We start from the raw sequence: 25,411 nt of genomic DNA on the forward strand, positions 1-25,411 counted from the left end.
AACAATATAATAATAAAAAAAAACACAAAAGAGAATGTTAATTTGACAATAATTTGCAATTAATGACTTAATTACATGTTTTTACATTTAAATATCCTAAATAATTGGAGAAATTGATTAATTTGAGATGTTGAATGGTTGGTATTTGAGTGATTTAGGTTTAGAGCTTTCTTTTAATTAGGGGTATGTAAATGGAAAAGATGGTACAAAAAGTATTATAATGAGTAAAATGTATTGCGAAAATAAATTACGTTACATAATAGTTCACTTGAGAGTCTCGAACATTAATAAAAAAGAACACTCACTAATATCGAAAGGTAAACAAATGAATGAGACGCTCAATAATAAAAAAAGTACACAAACGACCGAGATAAATGGAGTATATGCTTAAATGAAGTGACATATAATATTAGTTCTCTCCGACCCTTTGTCAAAGTAAAAGTTTGATTTTTAAAATATACGATGATAGATAATTTACGCAAATATTCAGGGTGGTGCAAAATATGAGTACGAGCGAATCATAGTATCTCAACTTCCAAAACTTGAAGATGCCATGTATATGAATCGGGTAACATTATGACTCTATGAGTAAGGCCGATCACACTTACAAATCAAGATTGGGCTTTGTGAAATAAATAAGTTTAAATATCACGATGAATTTAAATAATAAATGACATAATTCATAAAATTAACTCAATTGAGTTTTTTTTTTTGGTTATTTTAGGTATGTCGAAACTCGCCAAAGTTATATAACAAATAAATGTAACAAATTTTCTTAAACTCTTTAAGTTTATTGGTAGCTAGAGTATAGCTAGATCATACTCCGTATATTATAGGATATTACAAATAGGCCCGTGCATCGCACGGACATTAAATCTAGTATTATATAAAAGAAGCTTTTTTCAAAGCACGTCGTAGTCTCCAATGTTTTTAAAACACTTAATTAAAATTTTAATATTTTAAATTTTAATATGATAAAAATATAATTTAAAAGTTTTGTTTTCAATAAATTGATGCCGGTAATATTATGTTACTAGAATTCCAATAGCAATTAAACTCTTATTGTAACCTAAAAGCTATAAAACTTTGACATTATATATACATGAAGACCGCATCCCTCACATATCCAACTCTGAATTCAATGGGTACTTGATTTCCATATGCTTTGTACCATGCTAAATTACTAATCCGTATCCAACCAATGGTGTACCATAATAATCAGAGCAGTTGAACAACAACGAATAAATCAAGGTTAGGCGCCAAGTGTACTGGCCAAGTGCCATTGTATTTTAGGAGTAATTTGCGTCCCACAAATTCTCATTATAGACGGACATTATCCGTCTATATGTATAGACGGATACCATTTTTTCTCACAAAATACCCATTTGTCATAAAGTGGGAAGCACATGGGGGTGCCCCACCTTGTTCCCTCTACCCATTTTATTAGAGGTCTTTACCCGTCTGTTCGCCCCACCCGTCTATACCAAAACCGATTGTTTTCGTCCTGTTATTCAAGTTTGCTAGAAGAATTTTAAAATAAGATCTGGGAAGGTTACACAACTTTTATTTTCTATGTAGTTTCTCCATCAGCATATAAAATCACATTTGAGGATTTATTATACATAATTGGGAGATTACACATCCTTCGACTCGGTCATTTTTTTTCCACGATTATTTTCAATTTGTGAGAGTAATTGCAATCCGTGATAACTATTGTACGAGAGAGATTACTTCACAAGTCTTAATGGTATGCCGGCTTCTCATGCATCGAAAAGTTATACGAAGTACTCCATCGATCTTCAATGATGCTATACTTGATATATATTGGATGTGAAAAAGCATTAAGCCTTCTTGACAAAAATATTACATATAGGTAGTTGGTGTTACATATCGGTACCACATGATACACATAAAGGGCTCGGAAGAATGGTAATCTCAATTATTTAGCGAGAGATCGTCATTCCTATGTTTTTGCGTAATAGTTTTATGTCGGTAGTTAAGTAATTAACTCAGTTTTTACGGAGTATATTGATTCTTTTCGTACTTCTGATTTTCCCTTTTCAATTTATATGCATGTATGATGTATGTGTTGTATCATGATGTATTTGTAGAAGACTATGGTATTATTCATTCGAACTACATACACACGTTGGCCGTTGCTAATTTGCTAAAGTGAGTTTAGCAAGATCTAAAATTTTATATTTGGAATTTTGGATTACTGAATTGGTTTATAAATAGGAAATTACTCATTGAGGTTGATACGGAGTATTTATAAGGCTAGAAGCCTTAATTGCAGAGTTTTTTAGAGTTTCATGCAAGAGACGGTCTATTAATAATTTTATTGAAAGACCATTTTACAGTTTCAAAAAAAAAAAAAATAGGTACAAATTATGATTAAAAATAAAATGGGTACATTTATCAAGTAAATTAGGTACAAAATTACAATAATAAAAAGGTCACGAAAAGCATATAATGGGTACGAAAGATTGGTCTCTCAATAACTTAGAGAGACCGCCTCTCCTAATTTTTGGTGTAAGAAAATTCTTTTATTTCACTTTTTTTTTTCGTTTATGTTAGTATGTATTTTATACCTTTCTCACAATATTTTAGCATGAGACGTTCTCACAAAATTACAAAAAATTTACTATAAAATATTAAATTTATTTTGCAAGTCATTGGTTTTTGTCATGTTAACTTCTCACTGAAAGTAGTAGTAGTTTAGTAGAAGAAGTATATTAGAGTTATTGAGATTGATCGGATCGTTTAGTATACACCACATTACTACGTATATTACCATGCTCTTGATTTGGCTTAGTTAGGTTAATCTGAACATATCTCAAACACATACACACACAAAAGATAACTATTATAGGATCATATTTATACTTTTGAGTTCAAGTTTTAATTGGCTCCGTAAATTTCATATTTCCATCTTTAGTTCAATCCAATCCGGCCCAAGCCAACCATACTAATAGAATAAATGGGATACTCATCTATTATTACAAAATGTTATAATATCCGTGCAACGCACGGGCAAGAAATCTAGTTAGAAATATTAAAAAGTGATAAAAACAATTGTAATTTTTTTTTTATATATTTATTTGATTAAATTTTCTCTACATGATTTAATAGTATAAAAATTATTATTAAAAATATTGTATTTTGAAGATTTTTTAGCTTTGATATGATTCCCGATTCCAAACCCATACCCACGCATGAACCAAACACCCTCTTACAATAACCAATACACAAAATCTCATTATAGACGGCACCTATCCGTCTATAACTAAAGACGGGTCAAATACAATACCACATTCCTAATAGGACAAACAACAAGTGGGGTGGTGAGGGCAAAAAATGTCACCACTTTCAAGCTATTTGACCCGTCTTTAGCTATAGACGGATATATCCGTCTATAGCAAGACTAGCTGTAACCAATAACCACTTAATATCCGTCTATAAATTTGTGCACATCATAATAAGTGAAGAGAGGGAGAGAGAAGAAGACGAGAAGGTAAAGAAAGGTGGAGAATCGAGTCTCGCGAGCATGGGAACTGCTATTGCTGGACGATTAGCTCTCCTCCCTAATCACCTTCTTAACCCTATTTTTGGTACCCTTTCCCTTTTTTTTTTTTTTTTATCAAATGATTCCTCCTCCTTCCTTTAATCCTCCTTATTTTTAACGGAGTAGTTTGTCTTTAGTTTGTTAATTGTTGATTGCAAGTTTATGTATATGGCTACTTAGCATTCCATAGTTTGTAACTTAATGTAAACCATTTGATTAAAACATGTATTTGCAGCGGGATTTGAGGTCCCTTGTATTTCGCCTTCTCAAACATGAATTAAGTTATCTAGTCAGACTAGTTTTGTATATATGAACCAATGGTGAATCCATGGGATTTTGGGATAGACTCCTAGAAATTTTTTAGGGAGTGATAAACTAAACGAGAGCATATGCTTTTTATTTCACTTGGATCCACCATTAACATGAGTTTTGCTGATCGGAACATAAGTGTGTGTAGTTTTGCTTGTATTGAATATTCATCAACATTCACTTTACTAAACCACTCCTTGTATTGAGTTTAAGTAATTGCTATCTTTTTTATGTGACAATCATAGAAGAGTAGTCTTCAACTAGTGCCTAATGATGTGTGCTAATCCAACCTCCTTTCTTGGCTTTATTCAAAAGCGATGTTTATTTCTCTATCAAAGAAACAAATGCTACTTGTCTGATGTCTTCAGGACAGTTATAACAGTGCTTTCCTTGCTCCCCAAATGTGCGCTTGCTTCCTGTTAGCTTATTATCCGACTACATGGTAACCTGGACTCCTGGAGTTTTCTTAATCTGCTGCCCTTTTCTTGGTGCTTCTTGGAAATAAATTTGTAAATAATTAGAAGAGAAAAACTGTAAGAGTCTCGGAAAATAGATTACCAAAGCTGAGCATTTCTAGACTAGTTTCTGAACGTGCTGTTTACTATCGATTTGGTTTAGAGGCCACAAGTGATTTTGAGGTTAAAATGCTTTTCTCTGGCTGCTCATGTAGTAATCCAGAAATGTTCTTATTCGAGGCTTAACAAATAACTATATGTACACTGAATTGTATGATCTCTTATTCATTGATTCCCAATGTAATTGTGAACCTCAAGTTATCTGGTTAGAATGCTGAAAAAAAAGTAGTATACTCATTGACGTCACTTCCCGATCTTCTACATTTCTGATCTTTAAGTTAGCTTCATGCGTTGGAGGCTTGATTAGGGATTGCCATCAGTACTTTTGTGATGACTGGAATTATCTTTCTGGATTTATGCTCAGGGGATAAACATACTTTTTGTAAGGGACTGTACAACCACCGTGGCTTCTTTGTGGCTGTGGCAGCTACTGGATCAACTAGAGGAGCAGGAGGAGTATTGGAGAAGCCTGTAATAGAGAAAACCACGCCAGGACGTGAATCTGAATTTGATCTAAGGTGCTTATACTGACTATATTAACCATCTATTTCTGTTAGTCTGTCACTGGAAATGTTTTGTTCGGAAAGTAGAGTTAGTCTGTTTCACTTCTAATATATTTTTTTTATCAGCATCAATGTGGCTGATAAATGAGTCAAAGGTGCAAGGCCTCTATTCATTTACCTTTAACAAGTGTGAGTGGGATTATAGTGGTCTAATATTATCATGGGCATGTTGAATCAGTTTGTGGCTTTTGTAGTCCAAATAATTGACCTGGGAAGTCCTGATCACCCAAATTTAAAGTGAATGCAACATGTCTGGATCTATGTAAGATGCTAAGATACAAGGCATACAGGGGATTCTATGTTTGAATTTTGAGTCGGATCTTTGATGACAAGTGCGGTATGCAATGTCAACTACCCTTTGTCTTGCGTGAGGTTTGATATAGAATTCGTAGCTTTTGAACGAACGAATTAGGGTTTGTAACCTGGCAGCGGAATAATATTAAAAACGGATTGAGAAACTTGAAAACTAACGAATAACAAGCTGTTTGTGTGAGGATTTTTGTGTGAATGATTGGAAACATGAATTAGATTGAATGATGTGCGTGAATTGGAACAAGGTAACCGGATAGGATAGTGGATCTCGTTCTAACCTCGCAAGGTTATAGCTCATCCTACTATAACTCAATGTTGTCAGAATCGAGATTCTACTTTGGATCGATGGGGAGGGTAGGATCGAATCGGTAGAATCGGATCGTAGAATCGTAAGATTCTACAAACTCACTAAATATAATTTTTTATTTGGTAAAAACATATAAGTGAAAATCAAAACACTTATTTATTAATCTTTATTCATAAAATATTGGTAATTAATGATTTTTGTATCATTCTATGAACAACTTACACAAAATTTGGGTTTTACGGTGTCATTATATAAAAATATATATTAATTTTTTTATTACGGAATCGGATCGTAGGATCGTAAAATCGTAAGATCGTATTATGATCCCATCTCTAGAAATTTTCAAATTAATAGGATCGTAAGATTCTAAAACTACGATAGAATCGTAGGATCCAGGATCGGTCAAGCATTTTTGGATCGTAAAATCGTAGAATCGTTGGATCGAATCGCGATTCTGACAACAATGCTATAACTTCAACCTCTCAAGGAAGAAATAAAAACTAACCTCGCAAGATTAATTTGACAGCTCACAATATGTAAACTTTTATTAATAACTCATAATCTAAAAAATAGGGTTTACAAGAGGCCCTATTTATACTAACTCCTCCTACAAGCTATCTTGGGGAAAAAGATAAGAATCAAATAACAACTACATAAAATCTGATATTATCTCTATCTCTAACTTATCTTAGATAATAAGCTAAGAATAATATCTTTTATTTGAAGATAAATTAATAACTAATAAAATCTAACACCAGCTACCAATATCCGAACACAAGGCTGGTATTCGGTTATTTAGTAACCGTGTTTTCAGCCCACGCCTCTTCGGTGTCAGCCCATTTCAACATCGTCACACAACTCGAGCCAAACTTGAATCCCTCTGCTATTTGGGCTGCATTTCGACTAATAAGAACTTCATTTTCACTGTCGAGCAATGCTCCCGCATCATTCTCTCCTTCTTTTTGAAAATTTGGCCTCAAATTGTCGTCATCCAGATACGGTGACAAGTCTCCCACTTTAAAAGTAGCACTCACACCACCATACTCACTTCGCAACTTAAGCTTATAGGCATTTGAACCATAACATTCCAAAACCTTGAACGGACCATCAACTCTCGGCATAAGCTTATTTTTCCGCTTCGATGGAAATCGTTCTTTCCTCAAGTGTAGCCACACAAGATCTCCTACCTTAAACACGGGCTGTTTGCGATGCTTATTTGCTTTCTCCTTATACTTTGCATTCACCTTCTCAATTTGAGCTCTCACCTACTCACAAGTACGAAGAAATGTCGCTTGTCTATCTTTTGCTTCGAAACTCATGAGATCCTTCTTTAGGATTGGAACCAAGTCAGTAGGCAGAAATGGATTGACTCCGTACACAATTTCAAATGGAGCTCTCCCAGTAGTTACAGATGGAGTTCGATTGTAAGCAAACTCGGCATGTGCGAGTTTAACATCCCAATCCTTTGTGCTCTTGCTAACTAATCCTCTCAACAAACTTCCAAGAGTGCGGGTAGTTACTTCCGCCGACCTTCCTGTTTGTGGATGGTGAGAAGTACCGAAAAGTAACTTAGTTCCCAGCAAACGCCATAACGTTTTCCAGAAATAACTAAGAAACTTTACATCTCGATCCGATACAATGGTAAGTGGAATTCCATGTAAACGAACCACTTCTTTTGAATCTGGATCACGACATTAGTAGCATCATCGGTTTTATGACAAGGAATGAAATGAGCCATCTTCGAAAACCGATCAACAACCACCATTATAGAGTCTTTACCACGCTGAGTTCTAGGCAACCCGAGTATAAAATCCATACTCACCTCGCTCCAGGGCTGTTTCGGAACAGCCCTTTAGCAAACGAACTCTTCGCTTTCTGACACACCACACACTTAGCCACGATTTCATGAACATCCTCAATCATCTTTGGCCAATAAAAATGTTCACTTACAATGTCGTAAGTTTTATTAGAACCAAAGTGACCAACTATTGCTCCTCCATGAGCTTCGCGAACAAGTAGTTCTTGAATCGAACTTTGTGGAATGCAAAGTCGATTTCCCTTGAATAAAAATCCATCTTGCAATGTATAAGCTCCCGTAGGCTCAATCAACTCTTTAGCAAAAGACGGATCAGCCTTGTACAACTCCTTAATATGCTCGAAACCCAACAATCTTGCATCGAGCTCAACAAACAAACAATGCCTCCTAGAAAGTGCATCAGCTACAACATTCGAACTTCCCGTCTTATACTTTGATGAGAATGTAAAAGACTGTAAAAATTCGACCCATTTAGCGTGCCTTGGGTTCAACTTTTGATGCCCATGTATATGTTTCAACGCCTCATGATCAGAATGTAATACAAAAGGCTTAGGTCGCAAATAGTGACTCCAATGATCAAATGCTCTCACAATGGCATATAACTCTTTGTCGTAAGTTGAGTAATTCAACCTCGCACAACCTAGCTTCTCACTGAAATATGCAATCGGCCTTTTCTCTTGTACCAATACAGCGCCAATTCCAACGCCACTCGCATCACATTCGACCTCCAACAATTTGTCGAAATCAGGAAGTGCTAAAATAGGTCCGGAACATAACTTACTCTTCACTTCTTCAAACGCCTTTTGGGCGCTAGTAGTTCACACGAACTCCCCTTTCTTGGTCAGTTCTGTAATTGGGGCCATGATGGAACTGAACCCTTGAATGAATCGCCTATAGAATGATGCTAATCCATGGAAGCTTCGCACCTCTATAGTCGATTTATTGATTTAGGAACCGGCCAGGCCAGGCCTGAATTGCGTCGACCTTGGATGGGTCCATACTCACACCATCTTTACCAACAATATAACCTAGAAACACCACACTCGGAACCATAAACGTGCACTTCTCAAGCTTGCCAAATAGTTTCTGTTTTCGCATAACTTCGAATACAGCCCTAAGATGTGCTTGTGCTCTTCCTCATCCTTGCTATAAATCAGAATGTCATCGAGATATACAACCACGAACTTGTTAAGGAAAGGCCTTAACACTTCATTCATAAGCCTCATGAACTAGCTAGGAGCGTTACACAGCACAAAGCATGATGAGCCATTCGCATAACCCCTGTTTCGTTTTGAATGCCGTCTTCCATTCATCTCCCTCTCAAATCCTCATCTGATGATAACCACTCCGTAAATCAAGTTTAGAGAAAACACACGAACCAGATAGTTCGTTCAACATATCATCAAGCCTTGGCATAGGAAAGCGGTATTTGATTGTAATATTGTTCACCGCTCTACTGTCAATACACATTCGCCAAGTTCCCTCCTTTTTTGGCACTAATAACGCTGGTACTACACATGGACTCAAACTCTCTTGCACATACCCTCGATCAATTAGTTCCTATTCTTGCCTTTGTAATTCTTTAGCTTCCTCGAGATTACACCGATAAGCTGGTTTATTAGGCAAAGCAGCTCAGGAAATCAAGTCAATGCGATGTTCAATTCCCCACAACGGAGGTAACCCACATGGTAACTCCTCGGGAAACACATCCATGAACTCGTCAAGTAACCCCTGCATACCTAGGTGGTTACTCCTCCCAGCGGGTTCCAAGTCGCGGACAACCAGCACGCGGACAACCAGCACATATGTTCGTTCTCCTTGAACGAGAACCTCCTCTACTACACTTGCTTCTAAAAACAAGCTCTCTTTTGCAGCGGGTTTATTTCGTTTACTCAGTGACAAGGGTGTAAGATGATACTTAGATTTTCCCTTGGACACAATATAAACGTTACCCCTGCCATCATGCTCAACCTTACGATCAAATTGTCACGGCCTTCCCAACAATATATGACAAGCATTCTTTCGAATCACGTCACATAATATTTCATCTTCATACGGTCCTAATTTCAAAGAAACTAAGGCCTCTTTCTTAACTAAGATCCCGTTATTCCCATCAAGCCAATGCAATTTATACGGTTTAGGGTGATTTTTAGTAGGCAATTTCAGATTGTCAACAAGTTCCCCTAGATACGACATTAGTGCAAGAACCATTATCAACAATAAGATTGCGCAAAGCTGATTGTTTACCTTACAACAAGAGTGAAACGATCGTTCTCTTTGCTCCTCCTCAACGTGAGCAGCCTCTGTGTGGAGACTTCGAATTACCAACACCTCCTTCTCCTCATCAGTATAAGGATCAACAATATGCACCTCTCCATCGCTACTTTCCTCTTCTTGCACAACTGAACTCGATTCTGGTAACTGGTTCGGGGAGTACAAAGTTCGGAACTAAGCCCACCAATTCTTGAATCGTTAGAGCTCGGTTTTGCGGATATTCGTTGGCTATGTGCCCATATCCCTGGCACTTGAAACACCTCCTCAATCTCGCATCCTTTGTTTCAACCGCCGTACCCTTGCCCTTGTCTTTTGGGTCTTCTTTTCGGATCTCCTTGCTATTAGACGTGGTAGGTGCTGGTTTCGAATAAGAATAGGATTTCTTGCCCTTATCTTCCTTCTCGAATTTAAGAGCCAACCTACAAACATCGTCAAATCCATCGTAATTTTGGATTTCCACCCGTTGTTGAAGCGTTGGGATTGAGGCCTCGAATAAATCGTGCTGTCCTCAATTCTTCTTTCTCTTCCAAATCGCAAACAATGCTCCACTTCTCAAATTCTTTCACATAACCAGCAACGTTCAAGCCCTCTTGTGCTAAAGATGTTAGCTTCAAATAGTTGTCATGCTCATAGTCTTTAGGCTGAAACTGTTTCATCAAATGCTTCTTCAATTTTTCCCAAGTCTCGATTTTAGGTTTTCTGTCCCTTTTTAGTTGCTTTTTCAGATTTTCGTACCACAAATTGCTTACGCTCATCGTAGTCTTTGTAATCGAATATCCTCTCTGTTTGGCGAATCCAATCCAGAAACTCGGGTATGTTGAGTTTAAGGCCTTTATCATCGTCGTTTTTGTTCTTCTTATTCCCCTTCGGCCTTTCTTCGTCGGACTCACCCTCGGTGCTGGATGCATCACCGTTTTTCGTTTTTCTTCTTCTGCTTCTTAGCCAACACCGTCGCTATGTTCTTAACAACATACGAGATCTGGCCAATTTCTGCTCTCATCGCATCCATGTTGTCCTTCCATGGTTTTGCTGCACCGTCGCTATATTCGGCATCATCTCCAATAGCCATGACTTCCCAAGACTGATTTATTAGAAAATAAATCAAAAACCTAGGCTCTGGTAACCAATTTGATGTAGAATTTGTAGGTTTTGAACGAACGAATTAGGGTTTGTAAAACTGGCAGCAGAATAATATTAAAAACGAATTGAGAAACTTGAAAACTAACGAATAACAAGCTGTTTCTGTGAGGATTTTTGTGTGAATGATTGGAAACAAGAATTAAATTGAATGATGTGCGTGAATTGGAACAAGGTAACCGGATAGGATAGTGGATCTCGTTCTAACCTCGCAAGGTTATAACTCAACCTACTATAATTTCAAACTCTCAAGGAAGAAATAAAAACTAACCTCGCAAGATTAATTTGACAGCTCACAATATGTAAACTTTTATTAATAACTCATAATCTGAAAAATAGGGTTTACAAGAGGCCCTATTTATACTAACTCCTCCTCCAAGCTATCTTGGGGAAAAAGATAAGAACTAATAACAACTAAATAAAATCTGATATTATCTCTATCTCTAACTTATCTTAGATAATAAGCTAAGAATAATATCTTTTATTTGAAGATAAATTAATAACTAATAAAATCTAACACCAGCTACCAATATCCGAACACAAGCCTGGTATTCGGTTATTTAGTAACCGTGTTTTCAGCCCACGCCTCTTCGGTGACAGCCCATTTCAACATCGTCACACAATTACTATTTGGGCTGCATTTCGACTAATAAGAACTTCATTTTCACTAGCGAGCAATGCTCCCGCATCAAGGTTCATGTACAAGATGTTAGATAGTTAGATACAAGGAGTTCTTTGTTGTAGCTTATGAACATGATGTTCTCAGAAAGTTTGCTATGGAAATATAAAGAGTGCCCATTATATGTGATTAATATGTGTAAACACGCCTAGGAAGGAATATTTAGGATTGTAAAATCAAGTCCATATTTTTTCAGGACGATGTGTAAGCTTACCATGAGAGAGTGTGAACCGGAAGATACTGGACGTTGTGTGTCATCAAGGGAGTTCAAAAGCCAATTCATTGGGTTGAGTTTGTCTTAGTTATTCTCTGTCCAAAAATGATTACTCATTTGGACTTAAAAGACTTGTTGGTTTTTAAAATTAAGGAGAAGTGGAAAACAATGTTTTACCATATGAGAGCAACTAACAATTATTGTTTCATACTCCGTCCATTTTTTACTTCCCTCACCATCACTCTCCTCTCATACTCCGTCACTCTCCTCTCATGCCAACCCCGCTTGAGTAGTCCCTCATCCCTTCTTTTTCTCTCTAAGTTCTCTTCTTTTCCTCTTATTTCCCCCTACCCACTCACCCCGACAGCAACCGGCCAATGCTACCCAGGCTCAGACCCCTCCACCTCACCCTCGACCTAACCCCTTCCCCGAGACTTAAATTACCACTCAACTGTGTGAAAAGTGAAAGTTGTCGGAGGAAGGATAGACGTACCTCTGTTTTATTGAGTTGTTTACGTTTTTCAGAATATGAGAGGTGAATTTTGATAAACGTATGTAATTCAGTGTACAGTGGAAGTATTTGTTATTAGGATAATTTATTAAAATGTTGATATTCAAGCTGTACTGAAAATAGAAAGAAAAAGAACTTCCCTTAAAAGAATGCTGGAAGAAAATATAAGGATGGAGTCATGGAGGGAACATTACTTTGCTTAACTGAATGTGATATACGTAACAGAGCTAACACTAGCGAGAAAGGGAAGGCACTTTTTCCGGTGTGAGTTTATAGAAAGTTGCTCTTGTTTCACCATAGTGGTGTTCCATGTTATAGGATTTGGGTAATCTTGTACAAGTCATTTTTTCAATCGGTGTAGACTATATGCATGTCTTCCTGAATTCTAGCTTTGCCAGGCAGTAATTTGTTATGCTAGATCGGAGAAATAGTCGACAGCGTGGGGGTAGCTTACACAAGCGTGCTAGGATACAAAACATCATTGTTCTTTTTACATTTCTTGTTACTTACTCATCAATTGGAAAACCTTTAATCTTTTTTGTTGTTGTTGTATAATGGACTTTACTCTCACTTTTGAAAGAAACAAAGAAGCAACTCCTACACAAGAGCTGCTTTTATGTTGGAGTAGTCAAGAATGGAGACTTCTTCACAAGGAGCCTCTGTTTAATATGAATCAGTTGAGCTCAAAAACAACCATTTTAGATGCCTTTAGGCTAGAAGGATAGAACGAGTGACAGAGAGGGGTACAAGAATATAAATATTATTATTTCCTCACCAGTTTTTCCTTGCATTGGATTTGTTTTGGCATTAGTTTTGCTTTATCAAATGGTCCAAAATATCCTTGCTATTTTTATTCAACCTATCCACATGTCCAACGGGATCATCATTCTATACCCCTGCTTCCTTTTAAACCTAAAACTTGTCTGGATTCAAATGGGGACAATTGGATGGAAATGAGGGACTATCCTTGTTATTATCGACTGCTTGACTTGATGTATGTTATGTTTATTGCTAATGTTTGTATTGGCCCCACGGGCTCAATCTTAAAATCACTTCTATGATCCTAGGTCCCAAGTTACGAGTCCTTGGTAGCCTTCAACTAACACTATGCTTTTGGAACTAGGAAATCAAGAAAGATGGCCCCGCCATACCGTGTTATGTTGCACAACGACAACTTCAACAAAAGAGAATACGTGGTGCAAGTCCTGATGAAGGTCATACCCGGGATGACCGTGGACAATGCCGTGAACATAATGCAAGAAGCACACCACAATGGCTTAGCAGTGGTGATAATATGTGCACAGGCAGATGCTGAAGAACACTGTACCCAATTACGGGGCAATGGCCTTCTAAGCTCTATTGAACCTGCCAGTGATGGATGTTGAACATAAGCCTTGTGGTTTCTGGAGCCCGACATGTTTATGTAATGTTCATAAACGTCTCATCTACATGTGTATGTATATATGTCACATTAGCTGCTGTGTGTCATGGGGTTCATCTGGTGAATTTGAATGACGGAGTCTTACCTAATACGTAATTAGACTTGACACTTTTCTGTTGTCGCAAAAACTCTTGGTTAATATTACTCTGTTATTTTTGATACATGTGTGGCATGTTATTAATATCAGAAAGTATGTGTCTACTTCTCAATCGCTGAGGCGGTGTGTTACTGTATTCGTATGTGCATGAATGCAGTTGGATCAATTCCTTCCCAAGTAAACCTAGTTCAAAATCAACAATAAAGTATTGTTTGCAAGTCCTGTAGTTGGTAATTGTACGCCCAATAAATCACTCCTCTAAACAAAGGGTAGGTGTTGAGCTTATGGATGGAAATGGAAGTGATGTAACAATCACCCACTCGTTATTTTTTAAACTCAATAGAGTGACTACAATTTTAAAACTATTTGCAATATTTAGTCTGAATTTCCCTTTAAAATAAAATTTTGTATATCTAACTCCCTCTCATGTAACAGGCGAGTCATTGCAATAGCAGGTCGATGCAATGAGCCATATAATAGGTCTGATACTCTGATAACTTCGAGTACAATACATAAGACAGTACCACAGGCAAAAACAAGTGTTGATTCACTTGTTTATGCTTACAAATACAATGATTTACCATTAACCACTCCCATACATTGCTTCTCCTAACATTCTTAAGGATACTGTCGTATTCTTAACGGACTAGAAGATTATAGGCCAGAAATGTAAGTAACAAAAAATGTACATAGAAGCTCCCGAGATGAACAACCAATCTTTCTATATCAATAACATGCCAGTTCCTGTATAAATTGTGGTAAGAGAGTTACATTCAACATGATTAATATTCGCCCATATCAAAATTTACGTATGGAGAAACAATATCCAGCAACAACCCGCTCTCAATCAAAATACAACCGGGGATGTAGCATACCCCATAACTTATGAATTATGTGCAAATCAGCCCCTTAAGTTTCACTTATAGCAAATTAGCCCCATAACTTTTCAAAAATGTGTAATTAAGCACGAATCAAGTTTTTTTATCATTTTTTTTAAACTAAAACCTATTGTTTTCTATTATAAAAAGTATTATAATTATATTTCTTAAATAATTAAATATAATATTTACATATTCGACGAAAAATGCGAACCAATTTTTCGTATAAACAAAAAGTTGGTCATGTAACTTTTCATTGTAACATCATTACCAATTCTCATATTAGGAACATTTTTCATCCAAAAAAAAAATTTACACACGTTTTTTAATTAAAAATGAATTTTAGGATTTAAATCTAATCAATAATTTTGATTTTCAATAATAATAAAATATTTAATTAGCAAATTTTATTCTTAAAAATAAGATATGTGGTTAATTGCACATTAAGAGAAACTTATGGGGTTGATTTACTACATAGTATCAAACTTATGGGTAATTTGCTATATTTCCCAAAATACAAAAAGCAAACAACATAAATGTTTCTAATGTGAGGTTGCCCTTCCTTTGCAAACTGAATGTTCCCTCCTACCGGGACTTTAAGAAATGTTATTGTGCATTTGTTTTGTAGATAAATTTGACGATTCTTCCTGAATCAGGCGACACTAATTCATCAACAGAAATATGATCCATACATGTGAACCTTTATGTTATTTGTGCATGCAACACATACTTAGCAATATATCATATATGAACACTGTATTTCTTAATCTGACCTCCTTTTTCTACCCGGGCCATCTCTAATTGCTTATTTATACTTCAGAGTATAAAATAGTGATGTTCATTGCAACATAAAATTGTAAAAATCAAATGAAAAGATACAGAGGAATTGAGCCAAAATTGAGCTCAAACTATCATATCTTGCAGCCTAGCTCTGGCTCTAAGGGTCCGTTTGGATACAACTTTAGGAGGGAAGGGGAGGGGAGGGGGAGTGAGGGGAGGTGAAGGGAGGGGAGAGAAGGGGAGGGCAAATGGGATGTGGGTGTTTGGATAACAAAAATTATAAAGGGAAATGGAAGGGGAGGAAGGAGGGAGATGAAGAATGGATGGAGGATTGAAGGATGTTGGTGTTGGAACTAATTACTAAACTCCGAAATAGTAATTAATTAAGACGGAAAAACAGTAGCAAAAACCAAGATCAGAATTAGAAATACCGACAGAGGAATTGGTAGTGACGCGGTGCGGAACCGCTGCCTTAAAAAACTATTTCTCCGGTGCGACCGTGGTGGCGATCAGCAACGACCGGTAGTCCCCAAGGATTACACTACTGCTGCCTGACAAACTCGCCCACTCGAGTTTGTAAGACCTGGAACGATTTTACTTCACCCAGAAATATATAGAGAAAGCAGAGAAGAGATAGAGAAGAGAAATTGTGTTGTGTTGTGTGTTCTGGAGCAGTGAAGAGGAGTGCTATTTATAGCAGAAAAAGAGAGCTGTTAAGGAGCCAAAACCGAAGCCCCTTAACCCGGTCAACAGACGTGAAACCAGGAGCACTACTCTCCCCACTAACAGTCTCAATTGACTGAGAATTAACACACATTCCAGAATGAATCTGGACAGACACACAATCTCACAATTGCACCAAAAACCCGCGGCCCAAAAGATTAGGCACAGCCCGCCGCAGGCGATTGCCAAATCCCAAATCCCGAATCACGAATCCGGGCCGGGCCGGTCTCGGGCACGGGCACGCGCGTGCGCGCTGAATTAAGCACCTCGCAAAGTCTCTACAAAAGACTCCCCATGACCACTAGTGATAAGGTAAGGGAAGGGGTGTTATATAAACCCATAAAACACCCACTTCCTCACCAATGTGGGACAAATGGAAACTAAGAAAAAAGGCTCTCAAGGCCTCTATTTCCAACAATCCCCCACTAGAGGCGCCAGAGCCAGAGAAAGAAGAATTCCTGGGTAAAGGAAGGGTGGATACTTAGGTATCAATATCTTTCGATTTGAATTGACACTTTAGTGAAATGAGGAAATAACTTACTTACAACTAGAGAATATCTTGCGATTTGAATTCCTAGCTGAACTTCGGTCGATACCCCCCACTACACATATCATACCTTCAAATTAAGATCGTCCCGCGATTTCAGAGTGCAACGCGCTCTTTTAGAGCTTATGCGTTACCTTGGTACTGATAGGTGTGACCACAAGACTTCTCATAGTCTTAGGATCATTACACCTACGTAGGTGGCTCAAGTGCTTCTCAATAGCACTTCTCACATGAGCCATTAAGGACCTAAGTCCAACCTAGTGTATAATTCATCAAGTGCGTCTCAAAAGCACCACCATAAAGGCTATGAATCATACTACGCCATAGGAATGGAAACTTTGGACCTAGTCAATCTCAACCTTGACTCATGGACCTAAGCCCCATTCCCCTCGACGTATTAACGACTAATCTCTTAGTCAACCCCTTAGTAAAGGGATCAACAAGATTACTTTCGGACTTCACATAGTCCACAGTAATCACTCCATTCTCAAGGAGTTGTTTAACTGCAGCGTGCCTTATTCGCATGTGTCTCTTTTTCGAATTGTAGACACTATTCTTTGCAACGCCAATAGCAGCTTTCGAGTCACACAGCATGGAGACCGGTGTCAGCCGTCCTCCCCATCTTGGTACATCACCAATAGGTTTTTCACCAATCGGCTTCTTGTCCTGCCAACTCAAGAGCTATGAACTCCGACTCCATGGTAGAGCGTGCAATACAAGTCTGTTTAGAAGACTTCCACGATATCGCACCTCCACCCACGGTGAAGACATAACCACTAGTAGAACAAATCTCATCGTTACCTGCAACCCAATTTGCATCACAATATCCTTCTAACACAGTAGGAAATTTACCATAATGCAAACACAGATCAACTGTTCCTCTTAGGTATTTTAGCAAACGACGAAGAGCATTCCAATGTTCATTGCCAGGGTTATGTGTATAACGACTCAGTCTACTAACCGCATATGCAATATCGGTCGAGTACGATTCATAAGAAACATCACACTCCCTAGGATTTTAGCATACTCTTCCTGGGAAACACTGTTACCCAAGTTTTTACTCAAATGTACACTAGAATCATAGGGTGTTCTAGCAGGCACAACATCAAAGCAGTTAAAATTTTTCAACACCTTTTCAACATAATGAGATTGACTCAAAGAAATTCCATTGGAGTTTCGGATAACCTTAACCCCTAGGATAACATCAGCTTCTCCTAAGTCCTTCATCTCAAAGTGTGATGACAAAAAATCTTTGGTTTTAATTATCATATCTAAATTATTACCAAAAATAAGCATGTCATCCACATATAGGCATATAATAACACAATCAGATTCTATCACTTTGGAATAAACACATGAATCAGAATTGTTAATCATAAAGCCATTACTCATCAAAGTAGTGTTGAATTTCTCATACCCTTTGTTTAGGTGCTTGTTTGAGACCATAAAGTGACTTGTTCGGTTTACACACTTTATTCTCTTGACCCTTAATCACAAACCCTTCAGGTTGCGACATATAGATCTCTTCCTTTAGCTCACCATTCAAGAAAGCAGTTTTAACATCCATCTGATGTATAATAAGGTTATGAATAGCGACTAAAGCGACAAGAGTTCTTATAGTCGAAATTTTGGTCACAGGAGAATAGGTATCAAAGTAATCAATGCCCTTCTTTTGTGTAAAGCCTCTAACTACAAGTCTAGCTTTGAACCTTTCTATTGTACCGTCAGGTCTCATTTTCTTTTTAAAGATCCATTTACTCGTAATGGGTTTACTACCTTTAGGTAAATCAGTCAACTCCCAAGTCTGATTAGAAACAATAGAATCAAGTTCACTTTTAATAGCATCTTTCCAAAAATTAGCATCAATTGATTTCATTGCCTCACTATAAGTTTTTGGGTCATCCTCTATTAAAAAAGCTGAAACAAACTCATCACTTGCACAAACAGAGTATCCATATTCAGATAAATGTGTTGTAACATAATCACTGTAATCCTTTGGACATCTAGGTCTTTTACTCCTCCTAGGTTCAACAGCATGATCAATAGGAGTGCTACTACAACTAGCATGAGAAGACATATCAACAGATGCAACAGGTAAGGAAGTAGATGAAACAACATTTTTCTGAAAAGGGAAAACATGCTCAAAAAATTCGGCATCTCTAGCCTCAGATATAGAACGGTCACTCAAAGACATAAATCTATAAGCAGAGCTATTTTGAGCATAACCTATAAAAACACAGTCATAGGTCTTAGGTCCAACGGTAGGTCTCCTAAAGTCAGGTAAACCCACTTTAGCCAAACACCCCCACACTCTAAGGTAACTTAGGTTAGGAGGATAGCCCTTCCAAATCTCGTAGGGTGTCTTGTCAATTTTCTTATGAGGTACACAGTTAAGAATGTGACAAGCAGAAAGTATAGCTTCCCCCCACATATCGTCAGACAGGCCAGAACTTAAAAGCATAGCATTCATCATCTCTTTTAAAGTTCTATTTTTACGTTCAGCTACACCATTGGATTGGGGTAAGTAAGGTGGACTAGTCTCATGTATTAAACCGTTTTGACAAAAGTCTCGCTAAATAAGCTGGATTTATACTCACCGCCTCTATCGAGACCTTACCCTTTTAATCTTCTGTCGAGTTGATTTTCGACCTCATTTTTAAAGTTTATAAACGATTGTTCTGCTTCATCTTTAAACTTAAGCAAATAAACTCGGGTGTACCTCGAACAGTCGTCTATAAAAGTCACATAATAATTCTTGCCACCTCTACTTGCAACATTTTTGAAGTCAGCTAGGTCGGTGTGAATTAACTCAAGAAGACTCGTAGTCCTAGTTGTCACAGGTTTACTAGGTTTCTTTGTGAATTTAGCCTCAACACGACTACCACATTTAGAGAATTCTTGACTCGACAAACTTGGAATTAAACTCATGGTTCTAAGTTTTTTAATGTAGTCGATATTCACATGACCTAATCTACCATGCCAAACATCAATAGACTCAGCGATATAAGCAGAAGTAGAAGCAATATTATTAAAAGCGAGAATCGGTGTTCAAGTACAAAAAGACCCCAGACGAGATAACCCTTGCCCACAAATTCCCCATTGCGCGACATTACAACCTTGTCAGCCTCAAAAACAAGTTTCAAGCCGGACTTTGTTTAACAAGGCACCGGACACGAGGTTTCGACGCAATGTAGGTACAAATAAAACATTATTAAGGGCAAGTGTTTTCCCCGAGGTGAGTTTGAGAAAGATCTTGCCTTTGCACTGTGATCTTTGCGGTGAAGAATTACCCATGTAGACGCATTCCCCATCGCCTATCTCCTCGAACTCAAGCAAATAACCCCTTAAAGCACGAGAGGTGTCCGGAAGCGCCGATATCCAAGACCCATTCAAAAGATTACCCACCGATTAGCTTCAACAACCACGGCGAAGCAATGACATCATCGGTCAAAGATTGGCTTGACTTGGCGGTCTTCTTATCGGTACCTTTGGTAGGCTTTGTGACCCGGTTTCCCACAAACATAGCAAACCAAAGGACCCTTAGGCTTCTGAATCTTTGCAACCGGCTTGGTGTACTTCCCTGGATCAGTCTTCTTTCCTTTACCCTTACCCTGACCAACCTTGGCCTTACCCTTACCCTTGAACTTTTCAGCAGCATTTGACGGACCACCAGACTCAACCAAATTAGCTTTGACAGCAGCAACAGATGCATTCACAGACTGGTAAACAGCAGGGTTGTCTTTGAGGCGATTTGCCTCTTCGGTCCTCATATGACTGATAAGTTCCATAAGGGACATGTCTTTCTTTTTGTGTTTTAGCTGATTTCTATACTCGGACCGGGAGAGGGAGGGAATTTTTCCAACAACACATTAGCAACAAAAAGGTCGTCTAATTTCATGCCCTCACTAACAATATCAGCACACAAATTTTCATAGACATGGACCTGTTCCATAATAGACTTCCCATCCACCAACTTAAATTGCAGCCACTTACCCACAACATATTTCTTTTTCCCAGCGTCATCAGCCCCATATTTTTTCAGTAAGGACTCCCAAATGACTTTAGCCGATTTATTATCAGCAAATAAATCGAACAACGGGTTAATCATGTTATTAAGTATGTGACACCTAGCAGTTTTGTTGTCCTTACCAAATTTAGCAATATCATCTTCATTTGACTTAACTGCCTTAGCCGCAGGAGGGGTAGTCTCAGCATCAGACGGAACAATAGGTTTTGGCGAGTCATTAAACAAAACATAATCAATTTCCAACTGCTCAAAAAACATCAACGGTTTCTGGGACCAACGCTTATAATTCTGACCATCTAATTGCTCAATTTTCGAAATATCAGGTACAATTTTCGAAATCACAGACATGGCTACTGCACTTAATTCAATAGTTTTTTAAATTGTTGGAACTAATTACTAAACTCCGAAATAGTAATTAATTAAGACGGAAAAACAGTAGCAAAAACCAAGATCAGAATTAGAAATACCGACAGAGGAATTGGTAGTGACGCGATGCGAAACCGCTGCCTTAAAAAACTATTTCTCCGGTGCGACCGTGGTGGCGATCGACAACGACCAGGTAGTCCCCAAGGATTACACTCTCACTTTTGCTCGACAAACTCGCCCACTCGAGTTTGTAAGACCTGGAACGATTTTACTTCACCCAGAAATATATAGAGAAAGCAGAGAAGAGATGGAGAAGAGAAGTTGTGTTGTGTTGTGTGTTCTGGAGCAGTGAAGAGGAGTGCTATTTATAGCAGAAAAAGAGAGCTGTTAAGGAGCCAAAACCGAAGCCCCTTAACCCGGTCAACAGACGTGAAACCAGGAGCACTACTCTCCCCACTAACAGTCTCAATTGACTGAGAATTAACACACATTCCAGAATGAATCTGGACAGACACACAATCTCACAACTGCACCAAAAACCCGCGGCCCAAAAGATTAGGCACAGCCCGCCACAGGCGATTGCCAAATCCCAAATCCCGAATCACGAATCCGGGCCGGGCCGGTCTCGGAGCACGGAACGCTGCGCGTCTTGTGCCCGAATTAAGACACCTCGCAAAGTCTCTACAAAAGACTCCCCATGACCACTAGTGATAAGGTAAGGGAAGGGGTGTTATATAAACCCATAAAACACCCACTTCCTCACCAATGTGGGACAAATGGAAACTAAGAAAAAAGGCTCTCAAGGCCTCTATTTCCAACAGTTGGTTGTATAATTAGAGTCCAAATAATGTTTTCTTTCAAATCTTGCCACCCTTGGAAAGATTATAGTTTGTTCTATAGGAGAGGAAATAAGTCATCTCATTTCTCTCCCCCTCCATTTCCTTTCTCCCATATTTTTTATCCAAACAAAGAAAATTAAATCCCTCCCTTTCCCTCCCCTCCCCTTCTCTCCAATTCCTTCAATCCAAACGGACCCTAAGTCTTTAATTTATGTTGACCTTAGAGACGAGCCCAAGCTCAAGTTCTCAAGTTTTTCAAGCTTTCCAAGCTGATATTTATATAACAATGCTCGGAGCTTAATTACAATCTAATACGCACCTATAGGCTCCGTTAAAATTGCAGACATGAGCCAATGACATTTGATAAATGACTATAATGAGCGTCTACTCGTTTACTTGAGATTTGAGAATGATAAAAACTAGGACATGATGGATCCACTGAGAGAAGCATGCTCATAACATCATAATAGATGTCTATATCTCAAGTTAATTTAGATTTAAAGAATAGTCAATTTATACTAACCAGTTGAAGAAGTTCTATCAGAAAATTAGTGGACTGGAGACAGGAAAGACTGTATTCCAAAAATAATTAAGAGAAACCACCAAATATAGAAACCTAGGTATTGAAAACAACAAAATTGCCACAAGAGTGGGGCATTAGTGCTTGCAGCATCGACAATCTCGTCTAGGGAGATTAATATTTCAAACACGTACCACTCTCTCAGATATTTTAGACGCTAAGCTCTTCCCGCCCATGACAGTAGCTACTGTACACAATGTTTGTCCTCTACAAATAGCAACCAGGAAACATCTATTATAAACTGCAACAACAACAACATCAGAGCCTTAATTCAAAAATAATTTGGGGTTGCCCAACATGAATCATCCTTTAGAACTGTACATGGGTAAACGCACACCTCAAAATGCGAAAATATAGAAAAGAAAAAGTGAAAAACAGAAGGGGAGTGAAGCATAATACAAAAGAAGGTAAACTTAAGGTTTTAAAATCGAAGTCCGGATTTCTTTTATAAAAACTTAGAATTTAAATCGAGAATAAAGATTAAAACGATTTTGAAAACCGAAGCAAAACTTAAGGATCCGGAATACCTTATAAGTGATAAGAAAGCTGTGGTAAAAAGTGTAATAAAACCGAAAAGAACAAATCCATTTTTAAAAATTAATTAAAAAACATTAAATCCTTACCCTTTAAAAAGAGAGGAGTTGAACTTAGTGTAGCTATGAATAGTAGCGGTTCTCTCCCGGCCCTTGATTTCCCCTTTTAATCCCTACCCTCCATTTCTCTCCTATTCATTCACACCCACTCCTTTTACGACGAGAGAAATACTATCTACCTTCTCCTTCCAACCTTCTCTTCTACTTCTCCTCTCACAACCGATTAAAATATCGTTTATTTTGCTTCTTCTACTTGTCTTGTGACCCACCCGATATATATTAATTTAATTAGTTGTGAGAGGGCGAAGGGAGAAGGTCGGAGAGAAGGTCGGAAAAAGAAGGTTGGTAGCACCCCTCTTACGACGATATTCTTGTATAATTCTCCTTCACTCATTTCCATCTCCATCTCATAATACCTCCCTCCCTCCATTCTCCACTTCACTCTTCCCTCCTCGATCAAGACTCGCATAACGATGACGATGATGAACTGGCGTGATGACGATAGCTGTGCTTCTGATGATGACGACGGGTGATTTTTTTTTCCTTATTTCCTATTTGTTTCTTCTCTCCTTGTTGGTTAGTTTACTCATTGTTTTCTGGATTTTTTCTTATTTTCATTTTCGTTTTGCTTTTTCTCGTTGTTCTCGTATCGCTTCCATTTTCGTTTTGCTTTTTCTGGGTTTTACTCCCTCCTTCTCAACTCAGTTTATTAAAAATAAAGGATTCTCCTGTTTATAATTTGTTTGTGATGTTTATATTGCATGTAGTTGTTGAGGAGTAAACGATGCGGATGACGATGACGATAAGGAGTTGATGCGATGGCGATGATACTGCTGCGTGTGATGACGGTGGCGGAAACAACCAGGTATTTTGGCATTCTATTTCTCTCTGTTATGTTACTTTGGGTGGGATTAGGGTTTTGGGTTACCTTGATTATCACTACTGTGCTTTGTTACCTTGATTAGTTGCTGGATTGAGATTGGTTTGCCATTTTTCAATATCATTTTCTTTCTTTTCAATATCCTCCTTATTGTTTATTATTTTGATCTTTGGTTTTTGGGTTTATTACTTCCCGGGCTGGAGTTGTGGACATGACTACATGAGGTTGAGGTTGACATTGGTCAATTTAGGTTGTTTGGAGCTTTATTGACGGATGCTTAAGTGTTTTAAATCAAATGCTTTGCTTTCCCAATTTGTATTCTGCTTTCAAGTAACTCATATTGAGTGCATGGTTTCAGGTGATGAATGCAAAGCCCTTTTGGAATGAAACCCTTCAGGCAGAAGTCGGGTTGCCCTTGGATCATAATATTCCACTGATTGGATTCATAGGCTGACTTGAAGAGCGAAAGGTTACGATATCCTTGCTAAAGCAATTCCTCATTTCATCAAGGAGAATAATGTACAGATTTTGATTGATGCTTAAATGTTTTAATTCAAGTGCTAAGCTTTCCCAAATTTTATTATGCGGTTTTGAAGATATTTTATTTGTCCTCGTTTGATATAATTTTGATTCACCTATTTAACAATGTCCTTTCATCAGATCTATTTTCATATTTTTGCCCTTACCGTCCCTATTGATTTTTATAGATTTTCCTAACAATCCCTTTGCATATTTAGGTTTTTGTTAACCAGGTTTGATCAACATCACCGGCCAGCGTCATATTTCTTACATTTCTGTTGTTCATGAATAACGTTTGGGTAGAGTTTATCTCACCTCTTATGGAAAACTCAGGGCACTTATATTATTTCGTAATCTACCATTATGATAAGCGTGACTTGTTATTAACTGTTTTCTTTGAGATTGATCCTAGGTTTTATTATTATTATTATTATTATTATTATTATTATTATTATTATTATTATTATTATTATTATTATTATTATTATTATTATTATTATTATTATTATTATCTCTAACTTTTCCTTTTCCTTTTATATATACTTCTATCTTTTCCTGAATTATTGATGATCAACCCTATTTTATAACCCATAATTTTATCAAAGTTTTAGTCTTTCTGCTTTTTACCAAAGTTCAAGTTTAGATTTTTCTCGGTGAAATTAATATAATTTTGGAAATGTTTCTGTAAGGTGAGCTTAACTATGTAAGAGGTACATTTGGGAGATTTTAGTTTTGACAGTTATGTTGAAAAATTTGCTCTCTGAGGTGAAATAATATTGAGTTTGGACTCATTGGAGTATTGAGTAAGGTTTATCTGAATAAATACAACACTGTGTAACCCGTGCATAAATGCACGGGTATAATATACAATTACATTGA

General features: G+C 37.6%; 1 protein-coding gene and 1 pseudogene across 1 annotated transcript; one reads left to right on the top strand and one right to left on the bottom strand.

Annotated features, from left to right (window-relative positions):
- Positions 1–3,456: 3,456 nt before the first annotated feature.
- LOC141627473 (ATP-dependent Clp protease adapter protein CLPS1, chloroplastic-like) lies at positions 3,457–13,912 on the top strand. The gene is made up of 3 exons (XM_074440732.1): positions 3,457–3,611; positions 4,814–4,967; positions 13,386–13,912. Exons 1-3 carry the CDS (start codon positions 3,548–3,550, stop codon positions 13,645–13,647), a joined length of 480 nt encoding a protein of 159 aa, XP_074296833.1. The 5' UTR covers positions 3,457–3,547; the 3' UTR covers positions 13,648–13,912.
- An 8,596-nt stretch (positions 13,913–22,508) lies between these two features.
- Positions 22,509–25,411, bottom strand: part of LOC141631066 (GDT1-like protein 5) — a 173,090-nt pseudogene continuing 170,187 nt past the window's right edge.

Source organism: Silene latifolia, chromosome Y, assembly GCF_048544455.1.
Source record: "Silene latifolia isolate original U9 population chromosome Y, ASM4854445v1, whole genome shotgun sequence".
Classification (NCBI taxonomy): Eukaryota; Viridiplantae; Streptophyta; class Magnoliopsida; order Caryophyllales; family Caryophyllaceae; genus Silene; species Silene latifolia.

What these genes read in the sequence shown, in the direction of transcription:
- LOC141627473 (XM_074440732.1), top strand. Translation starts at nt 3,548, where the DNA reads ATGGGAACTGCTATTGCTGGACGATTAGCTCTCCTCCCTAATCACCTT. An exon ending in CCTTCTTAACCCTATTTTTG is followed by an intron (nt 3,612 to 4,813) that starts GTACCCTTTCCC and finishes ATTTATGCTCAG; the next exon opens with GGGATAAACATACTTTTTGT. An exon ending in GAATCTGAATTTGATCTAAG is followed by an intron (nt 4,968 to 13,385) that starts GTGCTTATACTG and finishes TTTTGGAACTAG; the next exon opens with GAAATCAAGAAAGATGGCCC.